This window comes from Chenopodium album, chromosome 21 (genome assembly GCF_948465745.1).
Source record: "Chenopodium album chromosome 21, dcCheAlbu1.1, whole genome shotgun sequence".
Classification (NCBI taxonomy): domain Eukaryota; kingdom Viridiplantae; phylum Streptophyta; class Magnoliopsida; order Caryophyllales; family Amaranthaceae; genus Chenopodium; species Chenopodium album.
Genome location: NC_137854.1, coordinates 5,067,486 through 5,089,260, shown reverse-complemented (window position 1 = coordinate 5,089,260; position 21,775 = coordinate 5,067,486). Strand labels below are relative to the sequence as shown.

The 21,775-nt window shown below is 37.0% G+C and overlaps 2 protein-coding genes across 3 annotated transcripts; both read right to left on the bottom strand.

Annotated features, from left to right (window-relative positions):
- Positions 1 to 1,717: 1,717 nt before the first annotated feature.
- LOC145602141 (peroxisomal nicotinamide adenine dinucleotide carrier-like) lies at positions 1,718 to 18,920 on the bottom strand. 2 transcript variants are annotated; one of them, XM_081658307.1, is made up of 12 exons: positions 18,765 to 18,920; positions 17,019 to 17,134; positions 16,794 to 16,907; positions 16,557 to 16,631; positions 15,937 to 16,067; positions 15,644 to 15,698; positions 15,014 to 15,166; positions 14,527 to 14,595; positions 14,339 to 14,446; positions 2,898 to 2,966; positions 2,385 to 2,439; positions 1,718 to 2,075 (listed from the first exon to the last, which is right to left on the bottom strand). In XM_081658307.1, the coding sequence occupies exons 2-12, from the start codon at positions 17,097 to 17,099 to the stop codon at positions 1,885 to 1,887; spliced, it is 1,101 nt and encodes a 366-aa protein (XP_081514433.1). In that variant the 5' UTR covers positions 17,100 to 17,134; positions 18,765 to 18,920; the 3' UTR covers positions 1,718 to 1,884. The 2 variants fall into 2 exon arrangements, with proteins under 2 accessions (XP_081514433.1, XP_081514434.1); XM_081658308.1 differs by lacking the exon at positions 18,765 to 18,920 and adding an exon at positions 17,237 to 17,257.
- A 332-nt stretch (positions 18,921 to 19,252) lies between these two features.
- LOC145602736 (uncharacterized) lies at positions 19,253 to 21,775 on the bottom strand. The gene is made up of 5 exons (XM_081658903.1): positions 21,502 to 21,775; positions 20,915 to 21,416; positions 20,529 to 20,730; positions 19,875 to 20,360; positions 19,253 to 19,751 (listed from the first exon to the last, which is right to left on the bottom strand). Exons 1-5 carry the CDS (start codon positions 21,773 to 21,775, stop codon positions 19,323 to 19,325), a joined length of 1,893 nt encoding a protein of 630 aa, XP_081515029.1. The 3' UTR covers positions 19,253 to 19,322.

The window sequence follows — 21,775 nt, the reverse complement described above, 5'->3', positions numbered from 1 at the left end:
ATTATAAAACACAAACTGCTAACATTATTTAATGATTTTTTAAAAAAAAAAATTACATAAAAAAAAATGTGTTATCTTATCTTTAAATTAACACACAAATTCTAATTTATAAGCTTATTTCAATTTTTAATTACATATTACTATATTAGAGTAATTAGACCTTTCTCACTATTTTGTTATGCTTTGAATCAATCTCAACTTCAAGTCGGACCATGAACATAGCATGGTCAAGTAACTTGCGAGCAATTAGTACTCCGTATTGTATGTTGAGTTGATGACCTAGAGCCCAATCTTTTTATACGTAGTATAAACTTATATAGTACAATCATTGTATGGTTCATCAAGGTGGATGAGAGCATAACGTGTTCTGGTTTAACATTCTGTTCATTATAGTATTTATAAATATAATGAGCTTTAAAATTGCTAACTTATCAATGAAGCTTGCATGTAAGTACAAATAAAAAGAACAAAAACTTTTGCATGCCCCCGGTTTACAATAATTTTATTGTATATCGAACATTCTGCGAAAAGTAACTTTTTTTTTACAAAAGTGACCCTTTTTGTTCACAAAAGTGACCCCTTTTATCTACAAAAGTGACCATTTTTTCACAAAAATGACCCTTTTTCACAAAAGTGGTCCTTTTTTCCTCAAAAGTGACCTTTTTTATTCACAAAAGTGGCCCTTTTTTTTCCATAAAAGTGACCCATTTTTTCACAAAAGTAATTAAGCTACATATGCAAAACAGAGTATCAATCCACATCTACTTTTATGAGCCGCACCATTCAAGTAAAAGTAAGCCCAAACGAAGTGATATCAAATGTTCCAAATCACAAATATTAATGCTTTTTCCTACGATCAATCAAAATTTACATATTGACTTACTGATTATATGTTTTAGTCATTGCTCCTTCCACTTTTCCAAATTATCACTCGCTCAATTTTCCAAAAACTTTTTCAGTAATTCCTTGTCTTCATCACCAATTTTTGGATAATTAAGTAAGCTCACAAATGGCGATATAGTGTGGTTATCAGCAGCAAACTCTTTATTTCTCATTAAGCTGATATTCTGTTGCTTTGATTCGAAATTTTCTGCTACTACTTTGATCTAGAGGATTTGGCTTCGTTACATTCGGAAGCAAAGAAGAGCTTGATGCTGCGATCGAAGGAATGAACGGCCAAACACTCAACGACCGTCAGATCACTGTTAACGAGGCTCAAGCAATCAAGCTCGAGGCAGTGGTGGCGACAGCGGTGGCTCCGTAGTGGGCGAAAAATTAGTGAGAAGAGAGAGAATACTGATTTACAGTAGCGTTATTGTACATCAGATGTTTTTGAACATTTGTGTAAAAAGAATATAGGCACAATTTAAATGTTCTTAAATCTTATTATGGTCTGAAACTTGTACTTTGCTCTATATCTCACTCCAGTAGATCGGATAATTTGCTTGCTAATTAAGTTGCTAACGCCTATCAAGTGTCAACAAGCAACTAAACCAAAAATTATGATCAAAGTATTTCAAGTATAATTATGATCGGATAATTAAAAAAATTCACCAAAGTAGTGAGTTAGTGACTAGTTGTATGATAATTTTTTTTTTTTTTTTTTTTTTTTTTTTTTTTTCCCCTCCCGTTTGAAAGACTGCATAATAAATTGATAAAATCATTGTAGAGACACATGAAGTATTACATATATTTTCTGTCTATATGCTTAGATAGCTACTAAAAACGATTAATTTCTTCATTTTTCCATCATTTTTTTCAATAATAATAATAAATAAATTATGTACATTGATATTTTTTTCTTCCTATTTTTCAAGTTTCGAACAGTTCTGATGTCCAGGAAAAAAAAAAAAGTTTCATTCAGTATTATATATGTTAGTAGAATCATCTTAGTGCATTGAGTCTGATCTTGCGGCTCTTATATGCTAGAATCGTAAAAGCCTTGACAAGCTCTTCCTTCACCATGAAAAGTACAGAGGCAGCGAAAACACTCTGCACAATCTTCGTGCTCATCCCTTTATAAAATCCCAGTAATCCTTCATACCGGATCATTTTTACAATTGCATCCAGTGTACCTGTTGAGCAAAGAATTTGAAGAACACCACCAAAATAAGTGTCTTATAATCTATAGAGGAGAAATAAGCATGTCAGAAGTTGAAGACATTAGATTAAAGGTTGAAGACCAGCTGATAATGCATCGGGTGCCTTAGAATGTAGTCCAGAAAATGAGAAAATTGAAGTAACTGAGTAAACTTGCAAATTTGCATGAAGCAGACAACAATCTAATGGGGTACAATTGTTTAATAAGAAAAGAAATGTCACACAATTGACAATATCACGCATTCTATGTGAAGCCTCAAAGCTAGTATGCATATCAAACGCACCTGAGTATCTCAGTGAGACATTACTGCCAATATCTTGTTTTGCCTGTAGTCTTGACTGCAAAATTATTCCAAATTCAACAGTTAGTTAATATTTCAAAAGCCTTTAAGATGATGTGAAAAAATATTCTTCAATTAAACATAATGTACATATCAGGTTGAAGAATCACAATAGCACATGACTGTTCACAAACAACATGGACTTTTAACCCAGCATAAAATTATAAATAGTTATGAATTTTTTATATAGTAGGAATCAAGTCATGAGATGATTCCCAGGCAGTTGGTAGCAAAGGCAGGTCACAAGGAGGGTGTTGCAGCAGTTGGTAGCATATCCAGATCACAAATTACCTACATCATGGCAGTGCCAGACAAACAGCCTGATTGTTTATGCCTCGAATCCCCCCAAGGAAAGCATAAACAGGGTGACTAGAGAAATAGACTACTGCAATTTAGTAGCTTCTATTTTGAAATAAGCATTTAGCAAAATCTTCAATATATCAGCAACCAAAATACCTTGACTACCAGCAACGGATATGTTGTAACAGTTGCACCGAGTTTAGCCACAGCACCAAGAAAGAAAACCTGTTCACATAACAGTTAACTCAGATTGTCAACACCTCAATTGATGATACACATCTTGAGAGAAATTTAAAAGCATGGTTATAAGAAAATTTGCTGAAACAATCTAGAAGATGGGGAAAAGCTTGGGAATAATAGAGGGATGGGTTTTTGACACTTTTTACATCCCATAATACCCTTATTGTGCTTTTTTCAAGGTTTGGGACCGGGACTAAGTGGTAATTGACCCCATGATGGAGGGGGGGGGGGGGGTGTGACAGTTTGTGTTGCTGTGCAAGGGATCAGCCCAGACCATGGATCACATACACTCGTAGGCAGCCCAAGAAGAATATTCCAGCAACTTGATGCTGAGCTGGAAATCTGTTATGAGTTTGTTATGGGGTTTGGATAATGTGGTAATTTTGGGAAATAAGTTGTTATTCCTCTTAGCTGTAGTTGAGGCTAGTAACTGATTATAAATAGGAATTTTGTAATAGAAGGAAGCATGAAAAATATTGATTAGAGTGAAGTTTGTTGGAGAGAATTCCTTCCTCTCAAAAGAAGGAGAGTTGTATTGCATAATTACACTGATTATCAATACATCATATCAATTAAGCTTCCTATAATTTCTGTGTGTGAGAGTGTTCTCTGTTTTTCTAACCTGAGTCCTAGCAACTTGGTATCAGAGCAACCACGATCTCATCGGAGTTTAGGATGGCTCGCCTTACCCATGCTCAGCGTTTGGACCTGCTCGAGCAGGAGATTGCTGGTGTTCCGGGTCGGGTTGCTGAAGAAATCGCTTCGGCATTGGCTTCGTTTAAGGCTGATCTTACCAGTCAGTTGGCTGCTGGCTCGGAGAGGAATCGATCGGAGAATCGAACTGAGAATCGAGGATCGGGAATGAATGGATCTCCTTACCAGTGGGATAATCCATTCGCCAGAGCGCCGCCGCAGCTGGAGGTTGGCACTGGTGGAGGACAAGGCTGTCAACCTAATTGGAAAATGAGGAAACTCGATTTACCAATTTTTGATGGAAACAATCCAGATGGATGGATACTTCGTGCTGAGCGTTTTTTCCATTTCTATCGCCTCAGCGCGGAGGATCAGCTGGAGGCGGCAGTGGTGGCTCTCGACGGTGATGCTTTGTTGTGGTATCAATGGGAGCACCGTCGCCACCCGTTGCTCACTTGGGAATCCTTGAAGAAATTAATACTTCGGCGCTTCCACACCACCGCCACCGGGACGCTCCACGAGCAGTGGCTGGCTCACCAGCAAACTGGCACGGTGGCGGATTACCGGCGACGCTTCATTGAGTTGCTTGCCCCGTTGGATGGAGTTCCTGAAGAAATAGCTAAGGGCCAGTATATTAATGGGTTAGATGAGAAGATCCGAGTAGAAGTTCGGATCATGGATCCGGTCACATTGGACCATGCAATGGAGCTGTCGATGCGGGTCGAAGAAAAAATCCGGGTCAACCCGAAACCCAGATACGGGGGAAATCTACCCACGTGGAAAGTCCCTTACCCCACCCAACGCTACTCTCCAAATCTATCCTCCCAAAACACGAACCCAACCCATACCACAAATACGAACCTAAACACAATCCCTAACCTAAACACATCCACCCAGACCCAACCAAACCGCCTCCCATACCACCACAAAAACTCCGGCGATATAAGGAGGTTAACGGAAAAAGAGGTTCAGCAGAAGCGCGAACAGGGCTTGTGTTTTCGCTGTGATGAGAAGTGGAATTTGAACCACCGTTGTCGCCGCCGCGAACTAAGTGTGCTCCTCACCATTGATGATGACGAGGTTGAGGAAGATGAAGCTACTGAGTTCGCCGCTGTTGAGGTACCTTCCCCCCCTTCCCCTCTGTCTTCTTCTTCTTCTCTTGACTCGAATCCGGGGGTATCGATGTGCTCTATAATGGGGATAACAACCCCAAAAACAATGCGAATGATAGGCTCCATTAATGGAGGCAAGGTGGTAGTGATGGTGGACCCTGGGGCCACACACAACTTTATTTCAGCCTTAGCAGCACAACAATTGAATTTACCAATTTCAGTTTCCAAGCAATTTGGGGTGACATTGGGTACGGGTGAGACTCTGCAAGGGGAGGGAATGAGCAAGGGAGTAGTACTGACTTTGCAAGGGATTTCTATTATGGAGGATTTTCTTATCTTACCCTTGGGCAATTCTGATGTAATATTAGGAATTCAGTGGCTTGAGAAATTGGGCACTATTGCTTCGAACTGGAAGAGTCAGACCTTGAAGTTTCAGGTGGGTGGAGAAATGGTGACTCTCAAAGGTGATCCACTTCTAGAGAGGACTTGTATCTCCCTCAAAGCAATGGTTAGAACCTTACAAAGGGAAGGACATGGTGTTTTATTGGAGTTTAATCAGTTAGAGGGTCTACAGGAGACTAACCCCCATATCCCTGATGTTCTCCGCCCTCTCACTGATCAGTTTCAGCAAGTATTTGAGATGCCATCAGGGCTGCCTCCTTCCAGGGACATTGAGCATGCTATAGTATTGAAGAATGGAACTAATCCTATTAGTGTACGCCCTTATAGGTATCCTCAATACCAGAAGGATGAGATTGAGAAATTGGTACAGGACATGCTCAAGGCTGGGATTATACAACCCTCTTCAAGTGCCTATTCTAGCCCGGTTCTCCTCGTTAAAAAGAAAGACGGCTCGTGGAGGTTTTGTGTCGATTACAGGGCCTTAAACAAGGAGACAATTCCCGATAAATTTCCAATACCGGTGATCGATGAATTGCTTGATGAACTCAATGGTGCTAGTGTGTTCACTAAGTTGGACCTTAAATCGGGGTACCACCAAATTCGTGTAAGAAAGGAGGATGTGCCCAAGACTGCCTTTCGCACTCACGAGGGACATTACGAATTTCTCGTAATGCCCTTCGGCCTCACCAATGCTCCTGCAACTTTTCAGTCTTTAATGAATGAGGTGTTTAGACCTTTTCTCCGGAAGTTCGTGTTGGTTTTCTTTGACGATATACTCATCTACAGCCACTCTATGGATGAGCATTATCATCACTTGCAGCAAGTCTTGCACACATTAGCCTCACACCACCTTTATGCTAATATGAAGAAATGTGAGATTGGGAAGGAGAAAGTGGCGTATCTAGGCCATGTAATTTCAGCAGCAGGAGTGGAGGTTGATGCCTCCAAAATTAATGCCATGATCAATTGGCCTGTGCCCTTGACTCTCAAAGCCTTGCGTGGGTTCTTAGGCCTTACAGGCTATTATAGAAAATTTATCCAAGGATATGCTGAGATAGCTCGTCCTTTAACTGATCAGTTGCGTAATGAATGTTGGGGATGGACTGCTGAGGCTACTCAGGCTTTTGAAGCCCTGAAACTAGCTATGACCAGAGCACCTATTCTAGCCATGCTAAATTTCTCCTTGCCTTTTATCATTGAAACAGATGCCTCAGGCTTCGGGTTAGGGGCTGTCTTGCTGCAAGGAAGTCACCCTATTGCGTATTTTAGCAAGGTTTTGGGTGTTCGGGCTAGAGCAAAACCTATCTATGAAAAGGAGTTAATGGCAATTGTGTTTGCCATAGAAAAGTGGAGACATTACTTGTTGGGGAGACAATTCATTGTGCGCACTGACCAGAAAAGTTTGAGGTTCTTATTGGAGCAACGGGAGGTGGGGCATGCTTATCAAAAATGGGTGAGCAAGCTTCTTGGTTACACTTTTGACATCCACTACAAACCTGGTCCTACAAATAGGGTAGCAGATGCACTATCAAGGCAACAACCTGCAGAGGTGGAGTGTGGCACTCTAGTGGCAGCATGTGGGGTGAGTTGGGAGTATGTGAAGTCGTTTATTGACAAAGATTTAGGGTTGCAAAAGCTGATTTCTCAGTTTCAGGAAGGTGGCACTGCTCCAAAGTGGTTTTCAGTTGAAAATGGAGTACTAAGGTACAAGGGAAGGGTAGTAATTCCTTCAAAGTCTGAGCTCACAGCTAGGTTACTCAAGGAATATCATGACTGGAGACTTGAAAACATATCAACGTTTGGCAGCCGAGTGGTATTGGTCAGGTATGAGAAGAGAGGTAGCAGCCTATGTTAAGCAATGTCACGTCTGTCAGCAAAACAAGACATCAACTCTCACTCCTTTAGGATTACTCCAACCTTTACCAATTCCGGACAAGGTATGGGAAGACATATCCATGGACTTTGTTGAGGGTTTGCCTAAATCCGGAGGGTGGGATTCAATCTTAGTGGTGGTTGATCGCCTCACTAAATATGGCCATTTTATTCCTTTGAAACATCCATACACAGCTCAAGGAGTAGCACTTAGTTTCATGAAGGAGATTGTTAGGCTTCATGGAATGCCCTCCTCTATTGTCTCACATCGGGATAAGGTGTTTCTGAGTGTGTTCTGGTCTGAGTTATTCAAACTGCAAGGCACTCACTTGCGGAGGAGTACATAATACCACCCCGAGTCAGATGGTCAGACAGAAGTTCTCAACAAGGGAGTTGAGTCTTATCTTCGTTGCTTTGTCAATGGGAAGCCTAAGTGCTGGGCTTCCTGGTTGCCATGGGCTGAATACTGGTACAACACAGCATTCCATACTGCCACACATTGCACACCCTTTAAGGCTTTGTATGGGAGGGACCCTCCTCAATTGGTGCGCTTTAAACCAGGTAGCACTTCTGTCTCTTCCATTGAAGACCAGCTGTTGGAAAGAGATGCCATCTTGGATGAACTAAAATTTCATTTGGTTCAAGCTCAGCAATATATGAAGCAATATGAGGACAAGAGCAGAAGGGAGGGTGAATTTCAGGTTGGGGATATGGTGTATTTAAAATTACAGCCATATAGACAACACTCTTTGGCAAAGCGTGGGAATGAAAAGTTGTCTCCTAGGTTCTATGGACCATACACAGTGCTGCAAAGGGTTGGACAGGTAGCTTACAGGTTGCACCTACCTGATTCTGCCAGGATTCACCCTGTTTTTCACATTTCCCAGTTGAAGAAAGCCATAGGAACAGGACACTCACCATCACAGCTTCCCTCACAACTTACTTCAGACTTGGTTCTTGATGTAGAGCCAGAGGCAGTGCGTGGGGTCAGGACTTCTCAGCAGGCTACAGAGGTCTTAATCAAGTGGAAAGGCTTGCAGGATTTTGAATCTACCTGGGAGCAATACACTGAAATTGATGACAGGTTCCCCTCTTTCCACCTTGAGGACAAGGTGCAGGTTTGGGAAGGGGGTATTGCAAGGGATCAGCCCAGACCATGGATCACATACACTCGTAGGCAGCCCAAGAAGAATATTCCAGCAACTTGATGCTGAGCTGGAAATCTGTTATGAGTTTGTTATGGGGTTTGGATAATGTGGTAATTTTGGGAAATAAGTTGTTATTCCTCTTAGCTGTAGTTGAGGCTAGTAACTGATAATAAATAGGAATTTTGTAATAGAAGGAAGCATGAAAAATATTGATTAGAGTGAAGTTTGTTGGAGAGAATTCCTTCCTCTCAAAAGAAGGAGAGTTGTATTGCATAATTACACTGATTATCAATACATCATATCAATTAAGCTTCCTATAATTTCTGTGTGTGAGAGTGTTCTCTGTTTTTCTAACCTGAGTCCTAGCATGCTGGTGATGATGAAATGAGTTGATTGATTATTCACATGAGATAAGATATGCTACTTACATTACAAACATGAGTAGTTTGTTCAAATCTATCAATGAACCCATCACATCATATCAATCAACACACATAAGAATAGTAATATGATCATCCAAAGTTACTATTGTCAAATCAATCATCACATCATATCATGTGTTCTTTTCTAAGACTATTGTCAAATCACATCACTATTATGGTTATATGACATCATTTTAACTATATGACATCACTTATATAACATAATTATACTTTTATTACATCACTATTGTCTAGTCACATCATATTATGACATCACATCATTATAAATATAATTATATAATATGACATTATTATAGTCAAGTCAAATCACTTCAATATACTTTTATGACATCATTACAGTCAACGCATATCACATTACTACACTTATATGACATCTGTTTATTTCAAAATTTCATGAATTTCAAAAAAGAGTCAAAAACTCATTCTTGGTACTTTATAGACATCTTTATCGGTGCCTTATGGTTTCTAACCTCTTTATATGACCCCAGGAATCACCCCACGCATTCAGTTCATTTTTTTTAAAGAATGTCTAAATTTGACCCGAAACTGTGTATTATAGCCTTTAATTTTGAGCAATTTTCCACTTTTTTTTGATCCGAAAATAAAAATTGCTGAAATCCTTACCATGGATCCTAATACACACCGGGGGTCCATTTGGGTGGGTACAACCATCCAATATGCCTTTAAACGATCAATTTACCCGATTACAATTTGCATTAATTTCATAAACTCAAGCCTACCACGGACATTTATGACAACGTATAATGGTCATATATGGTTCCAAACGGCATTATATGACCCCGAGATTTATCCCCTAGTATCTCAGACTTTTCGACACCGGGTCTCGAAACCTCAAAAATTCCTCAAAAACGTGTATTATAGCCTTTAATTTTTAAAAACTTTGACTTTTTTCGGCCAAAAATAAAAATTGCCGAGATTTTTACCATGGACCCTAATACCCTCCGGGACTCCAATTGGGTAGGTGGAACCATCCAATTTGCCTTTAAGCATCCAATTTACCCGTTTACAACTTCCACCGATTACATAAACTCAAGCCTACCACGAACAGTTGTGAATCATGTGATTTTGTATTTACAGAAAGAACCAAAAGCTACCAAAAGAAAAACATAGGAAACTATAGAATAAGTTGCATTAGGGATTGGTAAATGGCTATACGCTGCACCCAGCCTCACAACAAAAGACAAATTAGGTCACTCCAACCTAACCGCTAAGAAAACTGAGGTTCAACTACATTGGGGGGGACAGTTTGTGTTGCTGGTGATGATGAAATGAGATATGATATTTACATTACAAACATAAGTAGGTTCAAATCTATCAATGAACCATCACATCATATCAATCAGCACACATGTGAATAGTAATGTGATCATCCATAGTTACTATTGTCAAATCAATCATCACATCATATCATGTGTTCTTTTCCATTACTATTGTCAAATCACATCACTATCATGGTTATATGATATCATTTTACCTATATGACATCACTTATATAACAAAATTATACTTTTATTACATCACTATTATCTAGTCACATCATATTATGACATCACATCATTATAAATATAATTATATAATATGACATTATTATAGTCAAGTCAAATCACTTCAATATACTTTTATGACATCATTATATTTTTATGACATCATTATAGTCAAGTCATATCACAAGACTACACTTAGCATCTTTAAATTTCAAAATTTCATGAATTTCAAAATAGAGTCAAAACTCATTCTTGGTACTTTATAGACATCATTATCGGTGTCTTATGGTTTCAAACCTCTTTATATAAGCCCAGGAACCACCCCACACATTCAGTTCATTTTTTGAAAAAATGTCTAAATTTGACCCGAAACTGTGTATTATAGCCTTCAATTTTGGACAATTTTCCACTTTTTTTGACCCGGAAATAAAAATTGCCGAAATGCTAACCATGGATCCTAATACACACCGGGAGTCCATTTGGGTGGGTACAACCATCCAATATCCCTTTAAACGGTCAATTTACCCTATTATAATTTGCACTAATTTCATAAACTCAAGCCTACCACGGACATTTATGACAACGTATAATGGTCATATATGGTTCCAAACGGCATTATATGACTACGAGATGTATCCCCTAATATCTCAGACTTTTCGACACCGGGTCTCGAAACCTCCAAAATTCCTCAAAAAACGTGTATTATAGCCTTCAATTTTTTAAAACTTTGACTTTTTTCGGCCAAAAATAAAAATTGTCGAGATTTTTACCATGGAATCTAATATCCTTCGGGACTCCAATTGGAAAGGTGGAACCATCCAATTTGCCTTTAAGCATCCAATTTACCCGTTTACAACTTCCACCAATTACATAAACTCAAGCCTACCACGAACAGTTGTGAATCTTGTGATTTTGTATTCACAGAAAGAACCAAAAGCTACCAAAAGAAAAACATTGGAAACATCAGAATAAGCTGCATTAGGAATTAGTAAATGGCTATACGCTGCACCAAGCCTCACAACAAAAGACAAATTAGGTCAGTCCAACCCAACCGCTAACCGCTAAGAAAACTGAGGTTCAGCTACATGGGGTGACAGTTTGTGTTTGTGTTGCTGGTGATGATAAAATGAGTAGATTGATTATTCACATGAGATATGATATTTACATTACAAACATGAGTAGTTTGTTCAAATCTATCAATGAACCCATCACATCATATCAATCAACACACATGTGAATAGTAATATGATCATCCATAGTTACTATTGTCAAATCAATCATCACATCATATCATGTGTTCTTTTCCATTACTATTGTCAAATCACATCACTATTATGGTTATATGACATCATTTTACCTATATGACATCACTTATATAACATAATTATACTTTTATTACATCACAATTGTCTAGTCACATCATATTATGACATTACATCATTATAAATATAATTATATAATATGACATTATTATAGTAAAGTCAAATCACTTCAATATACTTTTATGACATCATTATATTTTTATGACATCAATATAGTCAAGTCATATCACAAGAATACACTTATATGGCATCTTTAAATTTCAAAATTTCATGAATTTCAAAATAGAGTCATAACTCATTCTTGATACTTTATAGACATCATTATCGGTGTCTTATGGTTTCAAACCTCTTTATATGACCCCAGTAATCACCCTACGCATTCAGTTCATTTTTTGAAAAAATGTTTAAATTTGACCCGAAACTGTGTATTATAGCCTTCAATTTTGGACAATTTTCCACTTTTTTTTGACCCGGAAATAAAAATTGCCGAAATCCTTACCATGGATCCTAATACACACCGGGAGTCCATTTGGGTGGGTACAACCATCCAATATGCCTTTAAACGGTCAATTTACCCGATTATAATTTGCACTAATTTCATAAACTCAAGCCTACCACGGACATTTATGACAACGTATAATGGTCATATATTGTTCCAAACGGCATTATATGACCACGAGATGTATCCCTTAGTACCTCAGACTTTTCGACACCGAGTCTCGAAACCTCCAAAATTCCTTAAAAAACGTATATTATAGCCTTCAATTTTTGAAAACTTTGACTTTTTTCAGCCAAAAATAAAAATTGCCGAGATTTTTACCACAGATCCTAATACCCTCCGGGACTCCAATTGGGTAGGTGGAACAAACCAATTTGCCTTTAAGCATCCAATTTACCCGTTTACAACTTCCACCGATTGCACAAACTCAAGCCTACCACGAACAGTTGTGAATCATGTGATTTTGTATTTACAGAAAGAACCAAAAGCTACCAAAAGAAAAACATAGGAAACTTTAAATGGCTATACGCTGCACCCAGCCTCACAACAAAAGACAAATTAGGTCAGTCCAACCCAACCGTTAAGAAAACTGAGGTTCAACTACATGGGGGGACAGTTTGTGTTGCTGGTGATGATGAAATAAGTTGATTGATTATTCACATGAGATATGATATTTACATTACAAACATGAGTAGTTTGTTCAAATCTATCAATGAACCCCATCACATCATATCAATTAGCACACATGTGAATAGTAATATGATCATCCATAGTTATTATTGTCAAATTAATCATCACATCATATCATGTGTTCTTTTCCATTACTATTGTCAAATCACATCACTATTATGGTTATATGACATCATTTTACCTATATGACATCACTTATATAACATAATTATACTTTTATTACATCACAATTGTCTAGTCACATCTTATTATGACATTACATCATTGTAAATATAAATATATAATATGACATTATTATAGTCAAGTCAAATCACTTCAATATACTTTTATGACATCATCATATTTTTATGATATCAATATAGTCAAGTCATATCACAAGAATACACTTATATGGCATCTTTAAATTTCAAAATTTCATGAATTTCAAAATAGAGTCAAAACTCATTCTTGGTACTTTATAGACATCATTATCGGTGTCTTATGGTTTTAAACTTCTTTATATGACCCCAGTAATCACCCCACGCATTCAGTTCATTTTTTGAAAAAATGTCTAAATTTGACCGAAACTGTGTATTATAGTCTTCAATTTTGGACAATTTTCCACTTTTTTTGACCCGGAAATAAAAATTGCCGAAATGCTTACCATGGATCCTAATACACACCGGAGTCCATTTGGGTGGGTACAACCATCCTATATGCCTTTAAACGGTCAATTTACCCGATTATAATTTGCACTAATTTCATAAACTCAAGCCTACCACAGACATTTATGACAACGGCATTATATGACCCTGAGATGTATCCCCTAGTATCTCAGACTTTTCGACACCGGGTCTCGAAACCTCCAAAATTCCTCAAAAAAACGTGTATTATAGCCTTCAATTTTTGAAAACGTTGACTTTATTCGGCCAAAAATAAAAAATTGCCGAGATTTTACCATGGACCCTAATACCCTCCGGGACTCCAATGGGTAGGTGGAACCATCCAATTTGCCTTTAAGCATCCAATTTACCCGTTTACAACTTCCACCGATTACATAAACTCAAGCCTACCACGAACAGTTGTGAATCATGTGATTTTGTATTTACAGAAAGAACCAAAAGCTACCAAAAGAAAAACATAGGAAACTTTAGAATAAATTGCATTAGGGATTGGTATATGGCTATACGCTTCACCCAGACTCACAACAAAAGACAAATTAGATCAGTCCAACCCAACCGCTAAGAAAACTGAGGTTCAGCTACATGGGATCAATAAGCATTCCTTACAAAGTTACAAGACCGACTATGAGAGAGGCTTTTGGGTGACTAGTGAGTCAGTGACTTATTCCAATCTTTTTCCTTAACTTATAAATTTGCAGATAGGCCATTCCCTCCTTCCCCCCACCACCCCCCATCGCGCCCCAACTAACCCCTTAGGCTAAGAGTAAATGTGCAAGGAAGGACCATATCATGCTATCTACATTGGCTTCAACTCATTGTCTTTAATAATATAACCCAAGGGAAGATTTCTAACATAAATATTTTGAACAGAGATTCACTACTCGGTTGGCCATTGAGGACAGCACTGTGTAAACCTTGCTGAAGAAATCGCAAGGTGTGATGATTTAAGTTGAATTCTGAGTTTCCAAAAAATAAAATAAAATAAAATAAAATCTCAGCATCAACTTACCTCCAAAGCCGTTATTTGCTTCACTCCATGCTTGTTAGTTGCTCGTTTTTCTTTGAGAGACCTTAGTGAAGTCTCATAAATCATGAACTGGATTGATGGGTTGCAAACCTGAAATGGCTCACTATTGTTACTTCAAAGTCAGAAGATTTCCTTTGTTATTATTTCTCATGGATTGATGAGAGACTAACCATTATCAGAGTAGGAATAAGGCCCTTCCAAAATCCTCGAATTCCTGCTTCACTGTAAACCTCACCTGCCTGTCACAGGTTTAAAAGGAGGATTCAAACAACTATCCACAAAAATGAAAGTGTAGTGACTTAAATTAATTTTCCATTTTATTATCATTTTTTTTACACAAAACATGTTTCTTGAACATTGACATCCTAAAGATCAAGATCCAAGGGCCCAGCCCACAATTTCTTTTCCAGGGGTCACACAAAATAGAAGGCTATTCACTGGGATAATGAATTTGTTCAGAAGTATATATAGTCAAACACCGCATAAATAGCATTAGAATGATACTTCTATAATGTGGTCCAACATGTGGTGACTTTTACAAAACAGCTCATTGTTTAATGAACCTGAATGTGTTTGCAGGAAGCTATCTTGCACCTTTTTTTTTAATATATAATGAATTCAAAATTAACAAAAAAGATCATGTCCACCAATACGTACAGCTTGCAGTGTTCCATATGGTTTCGGTTTTGACGATTCAAGTTCAGCCAACTTTACTAGCAAGGTGGATGCTGTCGCACTGTTTTCAGAAGCTTCCTTCAAAAGGGCATCCCTTTTTCTCTCCATTATGTTTCTTTCTGCTTGGGTTTGTGTCTAAAAACAAAGATGCTGTGAGACATTAGATAAACCATGAACTCTGAAGTACATAATGCACACTCTGCAATTTCAAATGTGAAGCGTAACCAAAGTTCAACCTCAGAAAGAGTACAGGCAATGCGGGTATGAATAATTGAAGACACCTATCTATCATTTTCATCCGGAAAATTCCCAGTTATTCTAGCTAAATTAGTAAGGTTTTTAAAAACACGACACAGCACAATTTGCTTATTGTGTACCTTGAATTTTATATTCAGGGGTCTTTAATTTTCTTCACAGCCCATATTCAAATCTTTAAACCAATCTATTCAGCAGTACTGATGCCCTACCCCCCAAAAAAGAAAGAATATGCATGAAGCTCAAACTTTATTACGGTAAGTATGCTACTTAGGATTGCCTCCCAGGGAATCAAGGACCATCAAAATACATGCTTTGTCATACATCACATTATGTAAGGGAATACTCTGAAAGAACCTGCATGCGAGTGACGAGTACCCACATTGGATTTGTCAGCAAAACATTCAAGCATCTGCAAATATATAATAAAATATAAATCACCTATAAAAAAAAATACAATATATACACAAGTACTATAAAGGAAATTTCTTGATTTTTACATGAAATGAAAGGATTTAACTCTTATTCTCAGAGACGAAACTCAATTTTGGTAAACAATTCCAGAGGAAAACTAGAAAAAGAATTGTAAAAAAGCAACCATAACTAATGCGCCAAAAATACTAAAATACAATGCATCCAAACGGTTTTACCCGGCCATAGCTGCAACAGCAAGCCATGAAATCATTCCAACATTTCCATCACCCAACCCTTTTGACTTGCGTGCTGCTGCAATTGACTCGGCCTTGTTCTTGAAAACTTGGTAGAAGTAATAATAAACACCCTGGAATGAAGAAGATGAGAAGTAAATAGAACAAATTAACATTTAATACAGTACATAATAAACTTTGTCTGGACAGGCTATGATTACAAAACACAGAAGTATAACAGTCAAGCACTTGGCTTGTTGAGAAGGTGACACACCCTTGGGGCTATTAAAAAAAAGAAAAATAATTAAATTTAAATAGAACCTAGTACTCTAATCCATATATCCCCAGTAGATCATGAGCCTTTTTGGCTATACTTATCTCCAAAAATATCAAGGAGGATGCATAACAGTTGAACATGATAATGCTGCCAGCCATTCATGGAATAAGAAATTGTACCCAGGAACAAGGTTGAATCTCGTCACTGAAACTGGCCATACTTTGAAATTTTCATTTTCTTTTCACACTTCAGCATAACAGTTTACTTCTTACAATTTAGATGCACAATTTACATGACGATTGTTTCCCTAAGGTAAAAGGTAGAATTTCAAAGAGTATAGACTGACCTGTGAAGCAATAGTTCCAAATAGGGAAGGCTTCAGGCCACTGTAAAGTCCACCCCAACCCTCAGTTTTAATAACCTGAACATTTAAAAGAAAAGAATCAGGTTGCCATTCTTGTGAACTTTGACTTAAAGTAAAAAATCAGACATGGATTTGCATCAAGCAAGTATGAAATTGAAAACTGATTCATTTTTTCAACAAAGAAATTTATCATAATATTATTAGTGAACTAGAACTAGCCTGAAGCAATTGGACAAGTGTGCCTCCAGGACGCTGATTTCCAGAGGGAGAGGTTCCATGGCCACCATCAAGCCCTTTCTTGACAACTCTCTCAGTTTGCTGGCGTGTATTAACCTACAATCACAAAGCCACAACCAATTCTACTGGTGCTTTATTAGTTATATGTACAGATTCTACACTAGAAACTTACAAACATAAACAGAAAAGTTACACCAGATTTTATACCGTTTGAAGAGGGTATGTTAAAATCTGAGCAATTAAACCACCTCCTGCTCCTGCAAGTCCATTAGCTAAAGCGCTCGACATGCCTTCTTCTGATCAGCGCGTCACAAGAAGAAGCACTGCTTTTCCCAGAAATGTGGATAAAATAAGAATTACAAATCTGAATTCCAGAAACAGTATTTTTTATTATTTTTACACATGCAGTGAATTAGTAATTTTACCTATAGGTCTTGATGTCCTATACTAACAATTTCAACAGGTTGTTTAATTGTTATTTTTCTAATCCTACCGCATTCTTCCCATATGAAATAGAAAGCTTCTCTTCACATACTATTTTCTCCCGTCGAGTTACATCTATTTCCCCACCCCCCACCCCTTTTCCCCACCTTGTGAAAAGTATTTTAACGAAACGGATTCTGGGGTTCCTTTACTTTTGTACAATTTTAGTTACTGTGTAATCATCCATATATCTTTCCTCCCCAGTTCATTAGCCAAATCTTTCGAAAACTCTTTGCTTTATTTAGTTAGTTGATCAAGCCAAAAACTACAGACTCATCCCTCTAGGATTGGACTTAAAGCTCTCTGATGAGGCCAATCCCCATTAATGGCAATTTTTGGTCCCACTCACTCCAGCAGCTCAAAATCTGATGATCTATCTACGTTGACTAAGAAAACAAAGCCTTCTCTTTTGTAGAGATTAGAGAATAAGGGACTCATTGCCAATTTTTACTACTTGTATATGGTATAGCTTAGTCAGTAATAGATAAATTATGTTACTCAGGCTCTACATTTCACCTAAATTACCCGAGTCAAGTATTACTCCAACAAAGATATGGACACTTACACTTCACATTGGACTAAAGCTATGTAAGATTTTCATTAAATGGCTGACTCAAAACTGGAACACATAATTTTTCCCTTATAGTAATCTAGTCATAGTTTAGATCACCATGTATGGATGCTATCTTTGGTACCCAGCAAACTGTAAGTTCTCTACACCTCGCACGACACAAAATCCTATTAAGACCACGAACTTCACACGAATCTATTACCAACAATAATCCAATTAAGGTCTTGCACTCAAACTTTTCCTAGAATCAAATAATCCAAAATGCAACAAACTCCTATACATAAACTAAAATTCATCAATCTTTCCCCAACCAGCACCCATCTTCTCCTTTCCTTTTGTATCACACACACAACATACACTCATAACAATAATTTGGATCAACACCGGTATATAATATGATCTTAGCCGGACTCAATATTCGACAGTTAAATTGATAGGGTTGTCAATCACCTTATGTCCCCATTTTCTTATTTGGGGATTATAATTCCTAATTTCCACATAAATATAAAAAAAAAAAAAAAAAAAAAAAAAAATGTCATAAATCTCCTGTAAATTAATATAATTTCAGTAATATTTTTTTGCCAAATCTCTTGAACAAAATAATAAATTTCCTGATTTTTCTAACTGGTAAGCTATCGATCAAAAAACCAAAAACATAAATTTCAGAAGAAAAAAAAAATTAAAAAAACCCATATTCATAATAACTGTATAGGATTGCTTCAAAAAAAACAAAAAAATAATAATAACAACTGTATATGATACAGAATTTAGGGGCAACCCAAAAGCAATGAGAATTAATTCTACCAAAATTCGAGATTAAATTCAATGAATTACAGAAAATAATGAAGAAAATATTAATCAGGCTACAAAAAATGAAAAAGGGGATAAGAGGAAATTACCATGAATGTTGGAGAAGCAGTGCGTCAATATTATTTTCCGATAGAGACCAATTTAAGAACAATTGAACAAATGGATAACATTTCTTTTAACAGCCAAAAATTACTCACTGCTTACTCAGTTTGTCTCATTAACATGTTCTTTTACAAAGTTGGGAATTTGGGATATTTCATATTTGTGATTTTGTGTCCATGGCCCGGCTGCGTCTAACTCGGCCGTGTTATTATATAATATATATTACAATAATTTCTCTTTAGTTGACACGTTTTTTTAGCTATATTTGTCAATGTATAAATTCAATTATTGATATCTTTAATTAACGATAAACAAAAATTATGTTATATACCACTAGTCCGCCATGTGGTCAGGGTATATGTATTACTAGTAAGCCATATGGTCCTTAAAACTCGGTTATCTAATTAGAAGTTGTTTGCAGTCAGCATACAAGTTGTATGTCTTCGGAAGACAGGAAATAAACAATGCTCTTCTCTATTTTATACATTAATGACTTATGTAATTGACAAAAACTACAGCAAAAAAAGAAGCTTAATTGAAACTAATTAAACCCTATACAATAAGAATTGTGGATCGATGTCACTTGGTATGGGACGTTCTTCGGGGCATATTGGTAAACAATGAGCTATTTTCGTCGCACTTTTCAAGTATGATGCATACTTATGTTTTATTACTTGTCCTGCATTGTAGTCTTCAACTCCATTGTGATTATCTAGGCTTAGTACTTGTACATCACTAGCTAAATTTTGAGTAAAGAAATCGCAATTAATATCACTTTCATGCATGATTTCCTGATATTTTTGCTTGCTAAAAGTCCATTCTCCAGTTTTCCAGTTGAAGTTGTATATTGCTAGGAAACGTTGCCCAAATGAAGCAATCAATTCTAAGGCCAACAAGATGAACTCGAATTCTTCGTTTGATATATAGTATGGAAAGTTGATCCTCGCCCATCCCGGCTTCACTCCTAGATAGCCCTAAAAAATACAATATAGATTATATTCAATATTCCAAATGTACATACTATGTACATATAACATTGAACTTATTAGTTGATACATGCAATGTATAATCATCATAACACGATCATTAAAACGTACCTTCTCTACATAAGATCTCAAGGCAAGTGAATGATTGTGATCGATATTGAGCAATTGATGAGCATAAGGCCCAGCACAAGCACACCCTCCTCTAGCTTGTATTCCAAACAAGTCATTAAGTAGCTTCACAACAAACGCCCCGTGAAGTGGTTTACCTCTTTTCTTACCACTTTTTTCCCACATGTAAAGCCTACTATCATTATCCCCTTCATTAGTTTTCTCATCATATGTATATGTTGAATAGGAGTATACTTGAAACGACAAAATCGCTTGTCGTTTTGCTCTCGTGTTACCTAATATAAAGATCCTAGGATTAGGAAGAAGCCTTTCCAAGGCTTTTTCAATGAAGTAAGTCTCTTGTTTGTGGATCACTTCACACCCTATGTACTCCTTTACCCACATTGCTAAGGCTGCTTTGATCTTTTGGATGATTGGTGGAGTCCCAGCGTTTTCTCTCTCTTCCACATCATCCACATATATCGTGTTCTGCAATTTATAACACGCTGTTACATGACAACATGAAAATATATACTCTCACTGTCTGAAAATAATTGTCCTCTTCATAATCTATAACTCATCACAGCACACCACATATATCATTTCGATGTATATGCAATAAAATAGTATAATTGTATACAAAAACTAAATTCGAACCTTTTCAGTAAAGCAATTAACAAAATCGACTGTACCACCTCCACAAGTAGAAGGAGGAGAAGATCCCAGATAGTATAGAGCTTTGTTCATCATAAGAATGCCAGGAGACCCTGGTCCTCCCAGGAACTTGTGTGGGCTAAGAAATATTGCATCGTAGCCGTCAATCTCCCCTGATCTCATCTTGATCTCCACATATGGCCCACTACATACCACATACAAGAAATCAAATACAACTAACGCTAAAAACGTGTAAAAAGGTGTGTACGTAGATGCAAAATTTATTAAATTTATTTCAACGTGTGCAATGCTAATTAATACGTAGTTTGTTGTTTGTATATTCATACGACCTAGATACTTCATAACATGTTAAATGACAGAAATCGTACCTAGATGCGAAATCAAAGCAAACAAAGGCTCCATAACGATGAAGAAGAGTAGCAATCCTCCTAGTGTCCAAACAAGTCCCAGTAACATTACTACAAGCAGAAAATGAACCCAAAATTGGCCTTTTACTAGACTTATAATATTCAAGTTTTTCCTCTAATTCTTCAAAGTTTAACAACCCATCTTTATTCATCCCAATTTCAACCACTTCAACAAGACTTTGTTTCCAAGTTAGATAGTTAGAATGATGCTCATGTGGCCCCACAAAAACCACCCATCTTTCTTCATTACTTAGAATTTGTAACATTCTATCCCTTAAAATTGATGGCACAGCTACTCCCATGACTTCTTGAAGTCTTTTTATTGCTGATGTTGAGCCCGACCCACAAAATATTAGGGCATCGTTTCTACCTCCTCCTAAACACGACTTTATGTAATCGTTCGCTTGGGTTACCATCTTTGTTGTCTCTTGACCCACGTAGCTGTCACACGTGTGAGTGTTCCCTATGTTCATATATAAATAAAGATATTAATAGTTAAAATTGACAAAGAAAAAATTAAGTTTAGATGGAAAGAGGATTTTACGTACCATAAGAAGGAAGAACGTGTTGCATGACATATTCTTCAATGTAGCGTAGGCACCTCCCACTCGCAGTACAATCTAAATAAGCAACTTTGCGCTTACCAAAAGGAGAAATGAATTCCAAATCATTTCCAATTATGTTGTTCCTTAGCCAATCTAGCTTCTTCCTTGTGCTAATACCTTCCTTAACACCATACTTAGAGTAAAAATTTGGCACTTCATAATTATTAGAAAATTTATGACATTCTAATGAAGTACATGAAGAATTAAACATACACAT